Genomic DNA, 19,805 nt, shown 5'->3' with positions numbered 1-19,805 from the left:
CCTCAACGAAGAAGATACCAGTGATTAGTCAGACCTTGCTGCTGGTTGCAAAGGGGCCCCCATATCAGTTCAAGGTTCAGGAGCCCCCAAATGTAGGTCTGCCACACTGGTTATTACCCCCATATTACAGACAGGAGACTGAGGCAGAGAGAGAGAGAGAGAAGTTTCAGACTGGCCTCTCCCTGATTCTTAGTGCAGAGAGTTTGCCCCTGTGCCAGGGAGCAGATCCTGCTCACCTCCCTCTGCCTCCCATCTCCGAGATATTATTTTTGAAGGCCCTTCTCCCTGTCTCCAGCTCCCTGCAAGTTGCACCGTGGGCCCTGGAAGGAAGGCGGAGGCAGCCGGCTGAGTCACCCCGAACAGGATGCGCCGGAGCTGGGCTTGGCTGCGTGCCCTGATGCCCTCTGCTCCGAGTGTTTACTGCCCTGTGAGGCTTGCCTGCAGCTGGCCTGTTGCACAAGCCCCATTGATGCAATGCGCTGCTGCTCAGGAGCACAACCCTCCCTGCGGGGAAAGGAGCCTCCTCCTTCTCCTCCTCCGTCTGCAGGGTGATGGGGAAGAGGGCAAAGTGTGTGAGCAAGGAGGGCCACCCGCCTGGGCCCCCTTCGCCTCGACACCCTCCGATCCCCTTCCCCCCCAACTGAGGTGGGTGCAGCCCACGGAGAGCTAAACTCGGCTGAACCCCGGGCTCAAACGGGCAACCTCTTGCAATTCTCGCAAAGCAGCACCCTTGCCTCCCGGCAAGCCAGCTGGGCGGTTGGGCAAGAGGGCAAAGCAGGAGGCCTTGCGGGAAGCCAGCTGCAGCAGACCTGGCCCAGGGCTGCTTCGCAGAATTGCCACCAGGCTGGTTTGAAACCACTCTCCCCTGCCCTTCTCTTCCACCAACACATACTCTCCCATTTTGCTTTTCAACGCCTTAGTTCTTGGGCACTGTTCCTTTCTTTTCACCAGCTCTGAAATAGATGTGTGTTTTCTTGTTTTTTCTCCTTTTTTAAAAACTTTAGCTAGAGAAATTCTCAAAAAGTACATGCAAGAGTTGAATCTGGTTGACCCTCGGCGCTTAAGGCACCCTGCTGAAAGGGAATTTACGTTTTATAATCAAGTACATAAAAATGGTTCTAGGTTGGATTTTTTCTTAATATCAGCGTCCTTGTACCATCAAATTCAAGACTGTGATATTGATGTACTGGTATGTTGTGTATCTGATCGCAGTGCAATTAGCTTCTATTGGAAGTATTATATTATATTATATTATATTATTATATTTTATTATATTATATTAATTTGGAAGTATTATTTATCATTTTCAATTTCACAACAAACATATGATTTTTAAATTGAAATCCCCCATAAAACATACAAATTAGGTCAACTTCCCTTTCCCCCTTCTGTGGTTGATTAAATTCCCCCCCCCTTTACTATTGTGCATCCAAATTATTCCTTATTTATTTTCTTTTCAGATTTTCCCTTCCAATGATACCTTAACAGCTCAATTTATTCTAATCCTGCTAACGTGTTTTAAATTGTTTACAAAATTTCCCCCCCATTCTCTATTAAAAGTATTTTCTTCCTGATTTCTTATTCTTATTCTTAATTTAACCATTTCCACGTACTCCTTCAATTTCTTCCACCAGTCTTCTTCTGTCGCTACTGCAGCTTCTGTCCATTTCTGAGCATAAAAGAGATGTGCGTTTTCAGTGCGCATGGGTGGAAATAATCAGCATCATTATATTTATTAAATTTGTATACCACCCTATTCCTGTAGATTTCAGGGCAGTTCGCAACATGGACATAGCCAGGATTTATTTTTCAGGGGAGGGCAGGACACCCACTGGCCATCGTCCTCTGTCTGGCTTCCCCAATTTTTTCTCCCTCCCTGCTAACACTAGAACTCGTGCTCATCCAACGAAGCTGAATGCTGTAAAGTTCAGGACAGTTTTGGGGGGGGGGGAAGCCCTTCTTCATTCTCATGGTCGAATCCTGCTTGCTGGTTTCCCACAAGCATCTGTCTGGCCACTGTGGGAACAGGATGATGGCCTAGATGGGCCTGATCCTGCAGCCAGGCTCTTCCCTCCTCCATATGACATCCTTTCATAGCCATGTTCAAATATATGAAAGGATGTCATATGGAGGAGGGAGAAAGGTTGTTTTCTGCTGCTCCAGAGAAGCGGACACGGAGCAATGGATTCAAGCTACAAGAAAGAAGATTCCACCTAAACATTAGGAAGAACTTCCTGACAGTAAGAGCTGTTCGGCAGTGGAATTTGCTGCCAAGGAGTGTGGTGGAGTCTCCTTCTTTGGAGGTCTTTAAGCAGAGGCTTGACAGCCATCTGTCAGGAATGCTTTGATGGTGTTTCCTGCTTGGCAGGGGGTTGGACTGGATGGCCCTTGTGGTCTCTTCCAACTCTATGATTCTATGATGTTCTTCGGGTCAAATGCACGGACCCCTGGATGCACGCACAGCAGTCCAAATCAGCCTGGCTCAGAAGAGTTCAATCTAATTATTTTCCAGGCAGAAGTTAAAAGGAAGTGTGCAGGAATGTGTGTGTGTGTGGTGTGTGTGCATGCGCGCGCATTGTATCTTCCCCCCTCCCTTTCCCTGCTCCCCCCCCACACACACACTCATACACACTTTCCCTCTTGTGCAAGGCAAACTGTTCTCAGGGCCCGGCTGCAGCTGTGGGCAGGGAGGGAGTTTTCATGAGCCACACAAGGCAGCTGTCTCTATGCGCCGCTGTGTGTGCTGTGCGTCAGCGAGTGTGTGCCGGGGGAGGCGTGTTTGTATAACTGTTTGGTGCCAAAGGGAGGTGAGGCAGCCTGGGAAGGGCTCGGCGCCTCAGACAGAGCGGCGCCTTCGTACACCTGGGGAAGTTCAGGTTAAATAACGTGCACATACCACAGCGTACAGCTGATTGAAACATTAACAAACAGGCAGGCCGAGCCAGGCTCCAGATGGGCTGGGTGGAAGCCAGCAGAAAAAGAGAGAGAGAGAAAGAAAGAGAGAGGGAGGGAGGGAGACAGCGCATAGCAGCTATGCTACAGAGCACATACCATCAGCCTCCCCCCCCCTCGTAGCCTTTATCCCACCGCCTGGGCCAGCAGGGGTGCCATTTCAAGGGGGCTGGGGAGAAGGTGCTCAGTGCGGTTTGGATATATTCACGATTGTTGTTGTTTAGTCGTGTCCGACTCTTCGTGACCCCATGGCCCAGAGCACGCCAGGCACTCCTGTCTTCTACTGCCTCCCGCAGTTTGGTCAAACTCATGTTCGTAGCTTCGAGAACACTGTCCAACCATCTCGACCTCTGTCATCCCCTTCTCCTAGTGCCCTCCATCTTTCCCAACATCAGGGTCTTTTCCAGGGAGTCTTCTCTTCTCATGAGGTGGCCAAAGTCTTGGAGCCTCAGCTTCAGGATCTGTCCTTCCAGTGAGCACTCGGGGCTGATTTCCTTAAGAATGGATAGGTTTGATCTTCTTGCAGTCCATGGGGCTCTCAAGAGTCTCCTCCAGCACCCTAATTCAAAAGCATCAATTCTTCGGCGATCAGCCTTCTTTATGGTCCAGCTCTCACTTCCATACATCACTACTGGGAAAACCATAGCTTTAACTATACGGACCTTTGTAGGCAAGGTGATGTCTCTGCTTTTTAAGATGCTGTCTAGGTTTGTCATTGCTTTTCTCCCAAGAAGCAGGAGTCTTTTAATTTCGTGGGTGCTGTCACCATCTGCAGTGATCAAGGAGCCCAAGAAAGTAAAATCTCTCACTGCCTCCAGTTCTTCCCCTTCACGATTACATTGCATTAAAAAATAGGGATGCATTTTAAAGTTCATTTGTCTTGCACCTTCCCAGAACTACAGAGACCTCCAGACTTGGCAGTTTTGGATGGTCTGCTTGCCTTTTGCACGGGTGTATTCTGGAACTGGCCATTGGTGCATCACAGATTAGTGGTCCACATCCTGCACCAACCACAACTTTAGTTCAGAGAAGAGGCGGCAGTTCATAAAGTTAGGCTTGGCTTAGGACGTGTGGATAGAGAAATGTTTTCCCCCCCTCTCTCGTGACACCCTAATTCGTGGACGTCCAACGATGCTGAATGTTGGAAAAGTCAGGGCAAAGGAAGTCCTTCACCCAGCGCAAACTTTGGAACTCCCTCCCACAGGAGGCAGCAAGGGGCCACCAACTTGGATGGCATTAAAAGAGGATTAGACAAATTCATGAATACTAGACCAGATGGTTATTTTCAGTTGGAGACAGCAATGCTTCTGGATCCCAGTTGCTGGAAATCACAGGAGGGGAGTGTGTTGCTCTTGTGCTCGGATCCTGCTTGTGAGTTTCCTAGAATGGGCATCTGCTTGGCTACTGTGAGAACAGGATGCTGTACTAGATGGGCCAGTGGCCTGATTCAGCAGGCTCTTACTATGTTTGTCTCTTTTACCTCATTTCACTGTATTAGTTTTCAGTGCCAGATTTACGTATAAGCTAAACAAGCTACAACTCAGGGCCCTGATCTCTTGGAACCCCCCCAAAAAATTAAAGGTAAAAAAATTCTGAAATATAACATAAAAAACAAATAAAATAAAAACTACATACAGTTAGAGCTTAATAATTATTTCACTATTAATATACTTCTTCTTAATTGTATTTCACTATTAATTTAAAAAGGTAAAGGTAAAGGGACCCCTGACCATTAGGTCCAGTCGTGACCGACTCTGGGGTTGCGCGCTCATCTCGCATTATTGGCCGAGGGAGCCGGCGTATAGCTTCCAGGTCATGTGGCCAGCATGACAAAGCCGCTTCTGGCAAACCAGAGCAGCGCATGGAAACGCCGTTTACCTTCCCGCTGGAGCGGTACCTATTTATCTACTTGCACTTCGAAGTGCTTTCGAACTGCTACCGTAGGTGGGCAGGAGCTGGGACCGAGCAACGGGAGCTCACCCCGTCACAGGGATTTGAACCACCGACCTTCCAATTGGCAAGCCCTTCATTGTATTTCAGTTCAACAATTACTTTGATAAAATACATATTTTGTTATGTGCAAATGGCTTTAGATACCTATTAGGTCCACAAATTACTATACAGCATACATATTCAACACAAAAGAGTGTGACAATTTGTTTTTGACAAAGGCCATCTAGACATATAAAGGGCACCATTACCTTCAGTAGCTTAGGGCCTCATCAAACCTAAATCCGGCCCTGTTAGTTGTTCTGCAATGTTTTGTGCCAATGTTACCACATTATGACCGTCTTGTGCTGGAACGCAACAAAAACAGGACAGAAACCAACAACCCCCATTTGTGATATGAAAAGTTACCGGATTTCAGCAGGAAGCTGCGGGTCAGTATAAGCCATGCATATTATATGAAGAGATATTGTTGTTGTTGTTTAGTCGTTTAGTCGTGTCCGAATCTTCATGACCCCATGGACCATAGCACGCCAGGCACTCCTGTCTTGCACTGCCTCCCGCAGTTTGGTCAAACTCATGTTCGTAGCTTCGAGAACACTGTCCAACCATCTCGTCCTCTGTCGTCCCCTTCTCCTAGTGCCCTCCATCTTTCTCAACATCGGGGTCTTCTCTTCTCATGAGGTGGCCAAAGTATTGGAGCCTCAGCTTCAGGATCTGTCCTTCCAGTGAGCACTCGGGGCTGATTTCCTTCAGAATGGATAGGTTTTATCTTCTTGCAGTCCATGGGACTCTCAAGAGTCTCCTCCAGCACCATAATTCAAAAGCATCCATTCTTCGGCGATCAGCGAAGAGAGATATACAAGAGAGGAATTCTTTCAATGTCATTCAATCAAGCATATATCACGGTCATACCAAAATTGGACAAGGATCATAAACTACCTGCTAATTACTGCCCAATATCACTAATATGAAGATTTCAACAACAATTTTGGCAGAGAGCAACGAGCGAGGTCGCCAAAAACAATGAGAGACCAGGCAGGATTCATTAAGGCTAGACAAACTTCAGATGATGTCATGTTTGGGATTGGTGATGCCCGCCAAGCTAGATGACTTTAAAGGAGGCTTTGATGAATTCATGGAGGAAAGGGCTGTCAATGGCTACTAGCCATCCTGGCTACGTTTCCCGCAGCCAAGATCAGAGGCAGCAATGCTTCTCAATATCAGTTGCTGGAAACCGCGGGAGGGGAGAGGGATCTCGTCCTCAGGTCCTGCTTGAAGGTTTCTCCCTGGGGAATCTGGTTGGCCCCTGTGAGAACAGGGTGCTGGACTTGAGGGGCCACCCCCGGCCGGATGCATCAGCTGAGTTCTCCTTATGTTCTTAGGACTTAGGTTCTGGGTGTGGTGAGGGATAGCAACATCACCCTTCCTTTTCAAAAGTTATTGATGACTTAGCTCTGTTCCCAAACAGGATTGCCAGTGCAGCTTAGTCACAGATCTGCCACGGGCCAAACAGCTGCGGATACAGCCTGGCAGATGCGAGGGCAGGAAGCCAAGAGGAGGTTCTGCTTGCAATCTCCTTGGGAAGTTGGATCCATAAGGGCCAACAGCCGCTTGCCCAGCCCACAGCTTCCCTCTCGCTGCGAGGGACCCTGGGTGGCAGCTTCCAGCACAGAATCCTCTACAGGTCTTGTGTGAGTGCCTGGAGGCGGTTGGAGGATGGATGGTGGCTAACAGATTGAGGTTGAATCCTGACAAGACAGAAGTACTGTTCGTGGGGGACAGGAGGCGGGCAAGTGTGGAGGACTCCCTGGTTCTGAATGGGGTAACTGTGCCCCTGAAGGACCAGGTGTGCAGCCTGGGAGTCATTTTGGACTCACAGCTGTCCATGGAGGCGCAGGTCAATTCTGTGTCCAGGGCAGCTGTCTATCAGCTCCATCTGGTACGCAGGCTGAGACCCTACCTGCCTGCAGATTGTCTCGCCAGAGTGGTGCATGCTCTAGTTATCTCTCGCTTGGACTACTGCAATGCGCTCTATGTGGAGCTACCTTTGAAGGTGACCCAGAAACTACAATTAATCCAGAATGCGGCAGCTAGAGTGGTGACTGGGAGCGGCCGCCGAGACCACATAACACCAGTCTTGAAAAATCTACATTGGCTCCCAGTACGTTTCCGAGCACAATTCAAAGTGTTGGTGCTGATCTTTAAAGCCCTAAATGGCCTCGGTCCAGTATACCTAAAGGAGCGTCTCCACCCCCATCGTTCTGCCCGGACACTGAGGTCCAGCTCCGAGGGCCTTCTGGCGGTTCCCTCGTTGCAAGAAGCCAAGTTGCAGGGAACCAGGCAGAGGGCCTTCTTGGTGGTGGCGCCTGCCCTGTGGAACGCCCTCCCATCAGATGTCAAAAAGGGAAACAGCTACCAGATTTTTAGAAGACATCTGAAGGCAGCCCTGTTTAGGGAGGCTTTTAATGTTTAAGAAATTAGTGTATTTTAATGTTTCTGTTGGAAGCCGCCCAGAGTGGCTGGGGAAACCCAGCCAGATGGGCGGGGTATAAATAATAATTATTATTATTATTATTATTATTATTATTATTATTATTATTATTATTATTCCAGACTACAATCCCCATGAAGCTTTGGGAGAACCCTCAGGGGTTTGGGAAGGTTTTAATGTTTGATGTCTCACTCCCATCATGCCACACGTCTTGGCCACACTGGCTGGGCTGAGAGGAGCCCGACATCATCTCAAAGGCTGCAGGATGCCCATCTTGTGACACATACATTTGGCCAGTCCTCTGAGCTGGGTCTGGGACAGATTTTGGCAATTTTTGAGCGGGAATCAAATGCCAAAAAGCAGCCCTAGCTTACACACAGGTAAGATCAGGTGGTAGGCTCCATCTTCCTGGGACTACTGCGCAAGGAGGAATCACATGGAATGCCTGCAGAGATATCTCACTGCATATAATAAACTAGCACCAATTATGGAGAAGTTGGCAACTTTCACTGTTCTGCTTTTTTAACATGCAGGGATCTTTTGGAAAAGCATTGGCTCACCTGGAGCAGACTGGTTTTGGGAGGACTTTTGTGTACCCCCTCTTTTAAGTCCAAGAAGGCAGGATTCGCCCAGCCAATTGGGGCTGAATCAGCCTCAAGAGTGTGCAAAAAATGGCCAAACTCGACAGGGATTTCTGTAAAGAGGGAAATGTCAAGAGCAGAAAGCTATCTTGGCTTAGCAGCGCTGCTCCCAGCTATTACTCAAATGTGCACTCTGCACGCGGTCAAGGGCACCCCTACCACATTCCGGCACCCAGCCTCAAGCTCAATTTGTGTGTGACGCAGCTTTTCATTCTACCAGCTGTGCTCCGCGCAATTGCTTCAGGCACTAGGGAGTCACTCGCTAGCTATGTTAGGCCGGCCTCATTCTCTCTTCTGTCACACAAAAAACTGGCAAAGCTGCGCTTCATCCCCGCCCACAGCAGTGGCATTACTCACCCGCCCAGGCAAAACACTCTCCCATCCTGTTTCCGTAAAAGCCATGCAAAAGCTGCATGGCTTTCACTGTACAGGGCTATTCCTTTGGTCTCAGTTCTCTAGTTTGTGAAATGGGAATAAAAAGGAAGTCACCAAACTTGGTGGGAAGAGAGAGGGGGGGGGAGATATTTAAATATTCCTCAGTCTAGCACAGACTTCCCCAAAATTGTGCTGACTGCAACTGATCAGGGGTTCTAGTTACAGGTAGGTAGCCGTGTTGGTCTGAGTCGAAACAAAATAAAAAAATTCCTTCAGTAGCACCTTAAAGACCAACTAAGTTTTTATTTTGGTATGAGCTTTCGTGTGCATGCATCTGAAGAAGTGTGCATGCACACGAAAGCTCATACCAAAATAAAAACTTAGTTGGTCTTTAAGGTGCTACTGAAGGAATTTTTTTATTTTGATCACGGGTTGTAGCCCAAAAGAAGTGGAAGGCACCAGGTTGGGGAAAGCTGGACTTAGTAGTCCAATCCCCCGTACAATGTTGCAGGAGTCGTGCGAAAGCTTGCAGGCTTTCGCATCCTTGCTCATTTCTGACACTCTTTGCTTTTTTTTTTTTGCAGGGAAAGTATCCTGCAAAACTGATAACGCATTTCCAGAGAAGGGCTGGAAGGAGACCAATAGATCCCCGATCGCCCACACACAGTCAGAAGAGGAAGAAATCATCAGATATTCAGGCCCCCACAAGTTCAGGCTGTGCAAGTAGGAACTTACTCCTTCAACAATCATCTCCCATCTCCACAGTTAAAGAGTATTCAGCCCCCAGTCGTAAAGAGAAGCTGTTGCCATCAGGCTTCCAGTGGTTCAGGCAGATTGGAGCTGTACTCCAAAACAGGGTCATAGAATCATAAAACTGTGGGAGCTGGAAGGGAACCCCCAAAGGTCATCTAGCCCAACCCCCTGCAATGCTGAGTTGGCCCTTGTAGTGCCCACCATACTCATCCTTGGGATAACTCAAGTCGTGGTGCATGAGATTTTTATTCTCAAGGTTGTGGGTCCAAACCCCAAGTTGGGCAACAAAATTCCTGCATTCATGGGGTTGGACTACATGACCCTCAGAACCCCTTCCAGTTCTATGATTCTACTTTTGGGACTCCCATCAGCCCCGGCAAGCAAGCCCAATGACCAGACTATGGGAAGTGTACTGGAGGGTATGATGTTGTAGATCAGGGGTGCCCAAACTTTTTTCAAAGAGGGCCAGATTTGATGAAGTGAACATGCGTGAGGGATGACCAAAGTTGTTAAGCTTTTTTTACAATTTTACCCCAGGACATATGCTGCCACAGGGGCCGGATTAGGCCCCCAAAATGGACTTTTGACATGCCTGGACTAGATGATCCTCAGGGTGCCTACCAACTCCACAATTTTATGATTCTATGTTAACTACAGCATCTGGAGGGGACCCGCTTGGGAAAGGTAGCTGCATAAGCTATGGGCTAAAAGTTTCTACTGTAGTAACTTTCCCAGGAAATCTGAAAGTAGACCTCCCTCCCCCTGTGAGCCTGATAATAATGTTGGCCTACCATGCAGGGCTGTTAAGAATAACCAAGAATGTGTGAGAAGGATTCAGAATTTGAGGGGGGAAGTTGGGTCCTGGTTTTTCTTTTCCCCAGTGAGGGTGGAGATCTGTTTGGTCTTCCAAACACCCCTTTCCTGGAGAACAACTTATCTAATTTATATCCAAAGATCCCCTTCCACCCGATAAAAGCCACATGACCCCAAAGGACAATTTGTCGCAATATGCATTTGTTTTAATAACAAAAACCTCAAACTATTGTAGAACAATATTCTCAGGGGGGAAACATTATCATTATTATCATTGTAATATACAATACAAGAATGATTCTCAGAAATCTGAGAAGTATTTTGGAGAGAGTTACAACACGCTGCTTTCTCTTTTTTTAAACAAAGAACAAGCACTGCCCGTCTTAAGCATTAAACCCCTTTCTCTAAGAGGGTTCTGCTTTTGAGTTCATTTTGAGTTCACTGGTTCTGGTTCCTCTTTCTCGCGAAGAGACACCCACATGGCACCCTTTCGACATGGGAAAAGTGGGGCGGAGGCTGTTGATTCGAACTCTCCTTCACTTCCAGTAAAAATGTCCTTTGCAGTCTCTCTGCTGGTGGAACTTAGTCCGTTGGGAGAGGAGAGAGCGGCTGCCACACATCTCCATCCTGGAATTCCTTCCCCTGCCATTGGAGGAGCAACAGGAAAGCCATTTCTTCCCGAGGACGTTCCGCAGGCCTGGACTGGCCCTCAGCGGCACAGGATCCGGTCGTCGGGATTCACACAAGCAGCCTGGAAAGAAACACAAGATAGACAGCGGATCAGCACGGCGATAAAAGCCAATAGCCGTGTAATTCGTAAATCCACAGGAGGCTGTTTGAGACCCTCAACAGCAAAGTCCCCATTTTCCTCCCTAGGGATGAAGCCAGCACTCTGCTGAAGACTGCTGTGGAATCCAGAAGCTTGTGAAAAGTAAGGGTGACTGTGTTCAGTGCTCCCAGATTCCATCAAGCCTAACTCAGAACAGCGCATACACACCAACAAACAACACCAGTGGCAGGAGCAAAGTCCACTGGACTGCAAGCGAGAGCCATTGCCATTCCAGCTTCCCTAGGGAGCAACTGTCATCTTCCTGTAGCTAAGGGGAGATCCTCCCCCCCCATGGGACATGGGACTGTTGGACTCCATCTCCCATCAGCCCTTGCAGCCAGCGGGGCCAAAGGCCAGGGGTGATGGGAAATATCCATGGAGCTGCAAAAAAGTGTTTCCATGCAAAGGGAGGGAATCCATCCAGCCTGGAACACAGTGCTTTAATGTGATAGCCAAGGGCTGAATACTGTATTGACAGCAGCAAGGAGAAACTTCAAAAAAGGCTGGGGGGGGGGGTTAATGGGAAATCATGACCCATCTCCCCCAAGAGGGGACAGAAAAGGGAGGGATCAGAAGAATTTTGAGGGTGGGTGGGGGAAGAAGAGGTCACAAGGGGCATCAGGGAAGAGGAATACAGGGTCAGGAAACAGAAACAGGCAGGATATGCGATGGGGAAGATTAACACACACAAACACACCCTGGCAAAGAAGGGGCAATATCTAAAATAGGTAAAAATGGGGTGGGGGGCAACTAGGAAGACTAGGGAGCCAGGGCAGAGGGCATCACCTCCAGGTTGAAAAACGAAAGCGCACACACAGGGGTGGGGACAGAATCCCGTCCCCAAGAATGGACGTCCAGAAAGTAAAAACACCAAGGAAGCAGCGGCACCCAAGGGTGCCAGGTCGTAAGGGTCCACAGTGTGGAAGGGTAACCTCAGGACAGGGTGGCAGGATGTGGGGTGGAGGGAAAACACCCCCAGAAGGAGAAGCAGCAGCCCAAAAAGGGCATGGCAGTGGCACCCAAGCGACTCCGCCACGGAGACCAGGGAAGGTGGCGTCCGTATGGAAAACCAAGTCAAATAATCGGGGTGGGGGTGCAAGGCTGGAAACGCCCCCCTAGCTCCGTGGGCAGGCAAGGGACACCTTGAAACCCTCCATCTATCCTGTCGCTGCCCCCCGTGGTAACCCCCCCACCCCCGAAGCGCCCAGCAGCCCAGGGAGAGACGGCGGCGCGGTCGGTCAGCAGCCGGGGCTCACCTCGGGCACGGCTCCGGCCGGCTCGTCCGTGGCCCTCTGCTGGGTCGGCCCGGCGCCCAGCGGGTGCTGCAGCTCGAGCTGGAGGTCCCAGATATAATCGATGACGTGCTGGAGGATTTCCACTTTGGAGACCCGTCGGTGGCGGGGCAGGGTGGGCACCAGCCCCGCCAGGCGCGAGTAGCAGCCCTTCATGTCCATGAGCAGCGAGGCGGCGGCGGCGGCCTGCTCCGGGCACAGGGGCAACCCCCGAGGGGGCGGCGGGCTGCCGGCCCGGGACAAGGAGACGCTCTGCTCCGACAGGCACCGCGACACCGGCTCGCCCGCGCCCCCGGCGCCCAGGCGCACGCCCTTCAGGGCGCAGCTCGGGCCGGGCGACACGGAGGGCGCTGCGGCGGTGGCCACCTTCATGGCTGCGCGAAGGATCGAGGCGGAGAAAAGCGAATAAATTGGAAATCCAGCCACGAAACGAGACGGATGGAGCGCTACAAGTCCCGCGCCCTCGAGCAGGGCGAGCTATTTATAGGGGCCGAGGTGTGGGCGGGGCCGAGCGCCGTGCGAGGTAGCCAATCACAGGGGCGGAGGGAGGGAAGGGGGCGTGGCTCCCACAGCAACTCTTCTGCTGCTTCCATGGGACGGAATTGAAACGCGAGTTTGGGGTGTATTTTTCTCCCTTTTTTTTCAAAGCCAAACATCATGGGAAGCAAGGAGTTCCCGCCCCCTCTTCTTCTTCTTCTTCTTTTTTTAAAGAGAGATTGGGGAGAGCTGCAGGTGGAGGGAGCCCGGGGGCATTTTATCCGGAAAAAGGGGAGGATGAAAGGAATGTGACAAGCACTTGAAAAATAAATAGTTTTTAACGACAGATTTGACACTTTCGCCTCCCCGCTGCCTCCTCCTTCCCCGCCCTCCTCCTCCATACACGGAAACAAATGTGCTATTAAGTCGTCCCCCCCGCATCACCGCTACCCGTTGAACACACACTTAATATCATGTACATATATATTTATATATTTCCAAACTTTCTCCCAGAAGGCGCACCTTCGCCATCCTTAATGCAGATGTTAATATGTTTCTCAAGAGAGGAAAGATCGTTCTGCCCCCACCCAAGTCGCCGACTGCTACAAGCACCATCTATCATTATTTAAAATGAAAGGCTCCGTTAATGCAAAGAGAGATGGGAGAGCGGGTCTTAGAAAACAAGACTTGCAATGGATTGGGGGGGGCTTTTAAAGTTTCGATCTCCTCCAGTTTCGATGACTGTAAAAGTCCGGGATTGATTGATTGATTAATAATCAACGCGCGGTGAAATGAAAACCGGGATCCGTCTAGATAGGAGATGAACGCGGTCACGTTTGAGACGAGTTCGATTTCTGAAGAGTTTCCGGGATGAATGTTTAATCCCAGTCTGGTCACGTGTTAGCGTGTTCACACGCTCCACAGCTGCACATCTACTGGAGGTGGTGGGGGAACCAACTTAAAATGTGTGTGTGTGTGTGTGTGTGTTGGTTGTGGTGTGCATAGTTGCCAAGTTCTCCCTTTTTTTAAGGGAAATTCCCTTATGCTGAATAGGCTTCCTCGCGAGAAAAGGGAAAACTTGGTAGCTATGCAGTGGTGTAAATCATTGCTAAATACCAGTGAATTCACTGAGTGAGGCTGGGAAACCATCATTTTCCAATAAACCCTTCCAGCAAGGACCCTGTCGAGATTCTATCCTGCCCCTGGGGCTCTGCGTTTGCTGAACGAATCCGACCCAACTTTTGCAGCCAACCCTTTTCGGAGTCGCAGGCTGAGATCCTACAGTACACAGAGCTGCTGTCTGAGTGAGGATCGGCCTTGCCTCCTTCCCCAGACACTTCGCAGGCAGCTTGGAATCGGACTTTGCAAGCGCCCAACTTGCGTTTCCAAAACACAAGCAAAAAAACCACCACAACTCGTGTGTGTGTGTGTGTGTGTGTGTGTGTGTGTGTGTGTGATGAATACTCGCAAACCCAGCGTTGCAAAGTCTCCCAGGCCAGCCGCCAGCATCGGGGGCTCTCACTTTCACTTTCGCCCCATTCATCTCCAGCTCCTTCTCTCTCCTTCTCCCTCTCCTCCAGTCGGCCTGGACCGTTGCCATTTATAGCCGTTCCCAAGGCAGCCTCGGTAGCGCTCCGTGTCCCCCCCCCCGCCCCCTGCCGCCCCCTCGGGCTGTTTCTGTGTCTTAACAAGCCGCTCAGACCGCGCGACGCCAAGGCCTGTGATGTCACCCATTCATAAAACCCTGAGCGCTGTCAGCCTGGCGCCTCGCGGCCGGTGCCCATGGAGACCGCAAAGGCGGAGGGGGGAGGAAAGGAGGAGGGAGGGAGCCTCCCCCGCGCCTCCGCCCCCCCCCCCGCGCCATTCACCTGCAAGCCAAGGGCCCTGAGAAACCCGGCGCGGAGCTTTTATCACCTCGGAGCCGTCGTGTCCCGCCCCCCCACCCAACAATGGGGGTCTCTTGCAGGTGCCAGGGAGTTGGGGGGGGGCGTAATCCCCCTCCCGCTGTTATGCACACACACAAACACCTCGTCCCCAGGCTCGATCTGAAGCTGGGATTCCACAACCAGGAGCCAGCTGTTCGGGCCCCATAGAGCGGCGTCGAGGAGGGGGGGGCGCATTTGCTCGCCCCCTTTCCTGGTCTGCGCTTGGCGTTTGGTGCAGCGCCCCCCGCAGGCCGGTTGCCAGCCAGCGGGAGAACTGCGCCGGGATGCCAAGCGCTTTTTCAGAGTTCCCGAAAGAGGCTTCTTCTGAGCTCTCCACGCCGAGGAAGCCGGTGGCTGTTTCTCCAGGGAGGGGGCCCGCTGGGGGGGGGGAATCTCATCACTGCCCCCCACCCCCACCCAACATTAGATGAGGTTGCATCCAAGCAAGTGTCATCCTGTTTTCCCCCATCCCTTTGCTTACTGTCAAATAATAATAATAATTCTGGTCTTTTAGGAAATGGGTTTGTTGTGGGAGAGCTCTCTGGCCCCATCCACATTGCTTGTGTTGTAAATTTTCCGGGGGTGTGTGTGTGAGACAGAGGTTCGATTTATGTAGTTTTCCCCTCCCTGATAATCGCCTTACTTATATAATAATATTCTTATAACACTTGTTTAAAGCACTCTTATGCAAAATTGACTGTTGTGGTCCCCCTCCTCCTGAAGAATCCTGGGAACTGTAGTTTGCTAAGGACACCGGCCTCACAGAGCTAGGATTCCCAGCACCGCCCATGAGGTGGGGTGAAGCAGCCGCGATGGCAGTGGCACCCATTTCTGGTAAGATCTTGCTGAAATCTCGTGAGATCTCACTGAAATCTTGCAGCATGCAGATCTTGCCAGAAACCAATTTGTGGGCACCACTGCATGTCTGCATCACTCTAACCACAGTTGGTTAGAGCATGGCGCTGATAATGCCAACGTTGCAGGTTCTAATCCCATATGGGACTGCTGCATATTCCTGCATTGCAGGGGGTTGGACTAGATGACCATCGGGGTCCCAACTCTACAATTCTATGATTCTATGACTGTTAAAGTTTCACTGGAGTCCTTTAAGCATAAGCTGTAGATGCAACCTCAGTCAGCTATAATGGTGCAACCTGAATATGCTCACCTGAAGATCCCACCCCCCACCCCATCCTGCCTGGCAGCTTCAGCCCACCCACCCCTCTTGATCTCCCAAGTTTTTAAATCTCCCAGCACTTTAAACAAGTGGCCCAAATGTTTGAGCAATGGTGTGGGGGAGGGAGAGAGGGAGCCCCCCTCCCGTGTGTTCAGAAACCTTTTCAGCCAGAAACCTTTCTTCAGCCAAAAAATCCAATCAAGCAGTTTGTTTAAGAGGAGTTTAGAAAGCAGGGTAAAAGCAGCGAGGATGCCCAATCTAAAGGAAAACAAAACACGCTAAGTAAAACTAAAATAGCACCCCTTGTTCTTAAGGTCTCCTCTCGTGCTGGAAGCCTCTGGAGTTCGCTGGGGGGGACGGACACAAAGGAATGCAGGGACCCTGGTATTGCTGGGGGGCAACTAATGGCAGGCCAGGAACAGGGAAGTATCAACTGGTGTTAAAGTTAGTGGAAGAGGCAAGATTCAATCAAATACCAGTACATGGCAAATTTGTGCAACTGAAGCTGATTGGGAGCTTTTGCACAACAAATCCACTCCCCCCCCCCAAAGAAAATAACCAGTCCTTTTTTGTGTGTGATAAGTAAAGTGATGATGGACAAATGCCCTGGGATGACATTTGCTTGGCTGCAATGTCACCTCTCTGTAAACAATTCAAGATGCACGCTTAGTAAATAAATAAGGACACCGTCTAGCCTCCTTGCAAACTTTGTGCAAACAAATCTGGGAGGATGCTGAAGTAACAGCTCATCTGCAAGTGAGCCATGTGGTTCCCTGCTAGACAGCAATCTTTGTTGGTTTGTGAGCATCTACTGTTTCTTTCTGCAGCAGTTCCTTTTACAGAAATGTTTTCCTGCATCTTTTACTTTTTTACATTAGCAGCAGCAGCAGCATTCCAGCTATCTCTTAGTGAAATTCCCATTACAGGAATAAACACCATTTGATTCTGTTTTTCAGAGTCTTTATTATTTACAAAACTTTACACTGGTCATTAATAAAGGGCCCCCTAACCCTAACCCTAACCCACAATATTTTTCTCTTTTTAGCTATCCAGCCAGAGACCTATGCTGACTCATTCAGGTACTCATTTACACTGACCCAGACTTAGGTGACTGCATGACCTGATAAGGACACCTGTTGCTGGGGAATTTTTCCATTGCCTAGCAACTTGTTCAAGACCATTTCCAAGTTTCTTCTAGAATATTCCAACAGTCTTCCCTCAGATTGTGTGCATTGGGGAGGAGGCAGAGCATAGCCATGGCCAAATAGCTATGGATAGCCCTCACCTTCATGAATTTGTCTAATCCTCTTTTAAAGCCATTCAGGTTGGGGGGGGGCATCACTCCCTTCCTGTGGCAGTGAGTTCCACAGGTTAACTTTGTGCTTAGTTCTTTTGTCTGTCCTGAGTCTTCCAATGTTCAGCTTCATTGGATGTCCATGAGTTCCAGCGTTAGGGAGGAAAACCTTTCTCTATCCATTTTCTCCGTCCCATGCAATTCCCCGCCCCCCTTCTCAAATGTCGCCTCTTACTCCCCTTTGTTATAAAATCATATTGGGGGGGTTGCAGGACACCATTATTAATGAACAGAGAGGGGTGACAGAAATTGACAGCTGCAATACCCAGAATCCTGTTCAATGCCATCTTCCCTGTCTCCCCACCCCTCCCGCTAGGACGCGACCCTGCCTGAAGGAAGGCTTAAGGATCTGCATATGCACAACAGTTAGCATAAACTCACACATTTCCCCTCTCCACCTCCCCTCCGCCCAGAACAAAACAATGTTTCCAGAAGGGGGGGGGGGAACCGCCCAAATCCAAAGTGACACTTTTCTACTCAAGTTAATAATACAGCCTATTATATGTTCTCTTACCATGAAATCTCTATCCGCTGCCTCTGTATTAGAATTGCTGTTTTATATCTTAGAACTGTATATGTCAGGACTGCTACCTTTTAATTAGAAATCCCTGTATTAGGTATGTTTTCCAGGTATATTTTCTGTATGAACCCTGTATGATCCCAACCCACCTGAACCTTGCCCTACTACCACCCTATACCCATTCAAGGACACATGGACAATAGAGGGATTAGCTGGAACAACTTTATTCAAATAAATTGCCATCCTCAATGTAGCCCACCCTTCCATGGCCTGGAGGAAAACACCTGCCGGGTGGACTTCCACCCCACGGAAATTGCCAGGAACTGCCCCACCTCTGCACCCATCTCGACTGATTGCCCCTCCTGCCAAACAAAGGGAAGTGCCATCAACGACAGGAGAAGAGCGATTGACATCTCCCCATCTGAAAGGAAAAGTCATCTCCGCACCCAGCTAATCCGATCCCCCTCCCGTCGCCCTTGTCTCCCCCTCCCTCCCAGTCCAGAGATTTTCATACAGGAACAAGAGGTTATATAAGGGGACTTTACCATTTCCCGGGGTTCCTTCCTTCTTTCCAGAGGCAGGGACCCTACAGCTGTAGCTTTGCATTCTGCAATAAAGGGATCAGTTTGTTTTTCCTGACAGCATCGTGTGGTCTCTGTCATTTTCCCGGCGGAGCTGAACTTAGTGCAAATTTTGGAGCTTCCGACCCGCGTCTGTCCTTCTTAAAAGGCAACGCATTTTGGGGTACATTTTTCATAACAATATGGCGAGCCAGCCAGGAGACTCCGTTTAGCCGTACTCTTGGGGCGCCGTGGTTGGGGAGCCCAAGCGCACCCAGCCATTTGCAGGGGGGATCCCCTTCCCCGACTGTCCCTGGAGTTCTGGCCTAACTGGGATCCTTAGCGGGACCACACAGGGAAAACAAACAGGATCCAGACGGCCGTGGGGGTTGTTTTCCAAGATTTTCTTCTCCTGTTGTCGCGAGGTGATCAAGCTTCAGGAAAAGAAGGCAGCGCGCTGCGACGTGAGTATCAATAGGGAAATTGGCTTTTCGGGGTGGGAATTGTCACAGCAATCAAACTCTTTCCTATTTTTCATAGCCAAAAAGCCCAAAGCCCGTCGGAGTCTGCCCAGGCTGGAGGTTTTGCGGCTGCCCTTTTCCTCCCCAAGGCTTGTTGTCCGTCGGAGTTTTGCCCAGATAGCGAGCCTTGGCAACTCTCCCTTCTCTCGCTTAGCTATCCCGGGTGAAGACGCCCCTCTGCCATGGCGACCTTTTGTTAGGTATGACCCATGACCAGAGATTGCAAGTGCGCCCGTTCCCTCTTCCTACTTTGCATTTCCTCAGGTCCGATCTGGCATTGCGTAGGCAAGCGTTCAGTAGGACCTGAGTCTAGAGAGCAAGAGGCAGGGAGATTGCTGTGGCACTATTAAATTGTGGGTGGGAATAGGAGTCCTCCTCGGAGTGTGTCCACTTTCCTAGAACGTTTTCCTAAGGAGACTTTCCAAACCCCATTTTCCCTTAGAGAGCCCCTTTTAGCAACCTTCCCAAGCCCACTTTCCTATCGGAGTCGGTCCACTTTCCTATCGGAGTCAGTCCACTTTCCTTAGACGTGCCCCAGGTTCCCCAGGAATCCCCAGAACCCCGAGAGACCCCCCCCAGCCCCGTCGGAGACTGCCCAGGGCTAGAACTTGCGCAAGTGCCCCTTCGGAGACTGACCAGGGCAAAAATGGGTGCACCCCTGTCCAAAGAGACAACTCTGCAGGCTTCAGGGGAGAAATAAGCCCAATGAGAGCTTACTTCCCGTCTGAACTCTGATAAACGCCTCCAATTGTATTTAAGAAATGTTTCAGGGTCTAAAACAAAAGAAAAAAACCAAAACAAAATGCAAGCTTGCTTAAATAATTTTTATGTAAGGGCTTGATCAACCCAAAAACATGGCAAATATTAAACAGAGTGGAAGTAGTGTGTAAAGGTTTGTTTTAAAGAGGCTGTAGAAGGCTTTTTTTCTCTCTCCAAAAGTATAAAGAGGTGTGTGTGTGTGTGTACCTACCCATTTTTCAACAGAAAAGAGGGGCAGGATGAAGGAAAATAAAGAGTTGTAACTTTGAAAATGCTTGCTCAATGCTTTGAAAAAATTTCGAAACTTGAAAATATTCACTTCATAAACTCCAGCTATAAGTGGATAAGAGATGTACTCAATGTTTAGAAATGTTATGGGGTTGTGTTTAGATTGGCCACAACATCCATAGACTGCC

The 19,805-nt window shown here is 49.8% G+C and overlaps 1 protein-coding gene and 1 long non-coding RNA gene across 2 annotated transcripts; both read right to left on the bottom strand.

Annotated features, from left to right (window-relative positions):
• Window positions 1–10,154: 10,154 nt before the first annotated feature.
• Window positions 10,155–12,557, bottom strand: ID1 (inhibitor of DNA binding 1). Its single transcript, XM_035122841.3, has 2 exons — window positions 12,061–12,557; window positions 10,155–10,726 (listed from the first exon to the last, which is right to left on the bottom strand). The coding sequence occupies exons 1-2, from the start codon at window positions 12,466–12,468 to the stop codon at window positions 10,685–10,687; spliced, it is 450 nt and encodes a 149-aa protein (XP_034978732.1). The 5' UTR covers window positions 12,469–12,557; the 3' UTR covers window positions 10,155–10,684.
• Window positions 12,558–17,757: 5,200 nt separating this feature from the next.
• On the bottom strand, window positions 17,758–18,864 carry LOC148685187 (uncharacterized). Its single transcript, XR_015951209.1, has 2 exons — window positions 18,095–18,864; window positions 17,758–17,911 (listed from the first exon to the last, which is right to left on the bottom strand). It is a non-coding gene; the product is annotated as an uncharacterized LOC148685187 (long non-coding RNA).
• Between the last annotated feature and the right edge of the window lie 941 nt (window positions 18,865–19,805).

Source organism: Zootoca vivipara, chromosome 7, assembly GCF_965207765.1.
Source record: "Zootoca vivipara chromosome 7, rZooViv2.hap1.1, whole genome shotgun sequence".
Classification (NCBI taxonomy): domain Eukaryota; kingdom Metazoa; phylum Chordata; class Lepidosauria; order Squamata; family Lacertidae; genus Zootoca; species Zootoca vivipara.
This window is presented reverse-complemented; position numbering and strand designations above follow the sequence as displayed.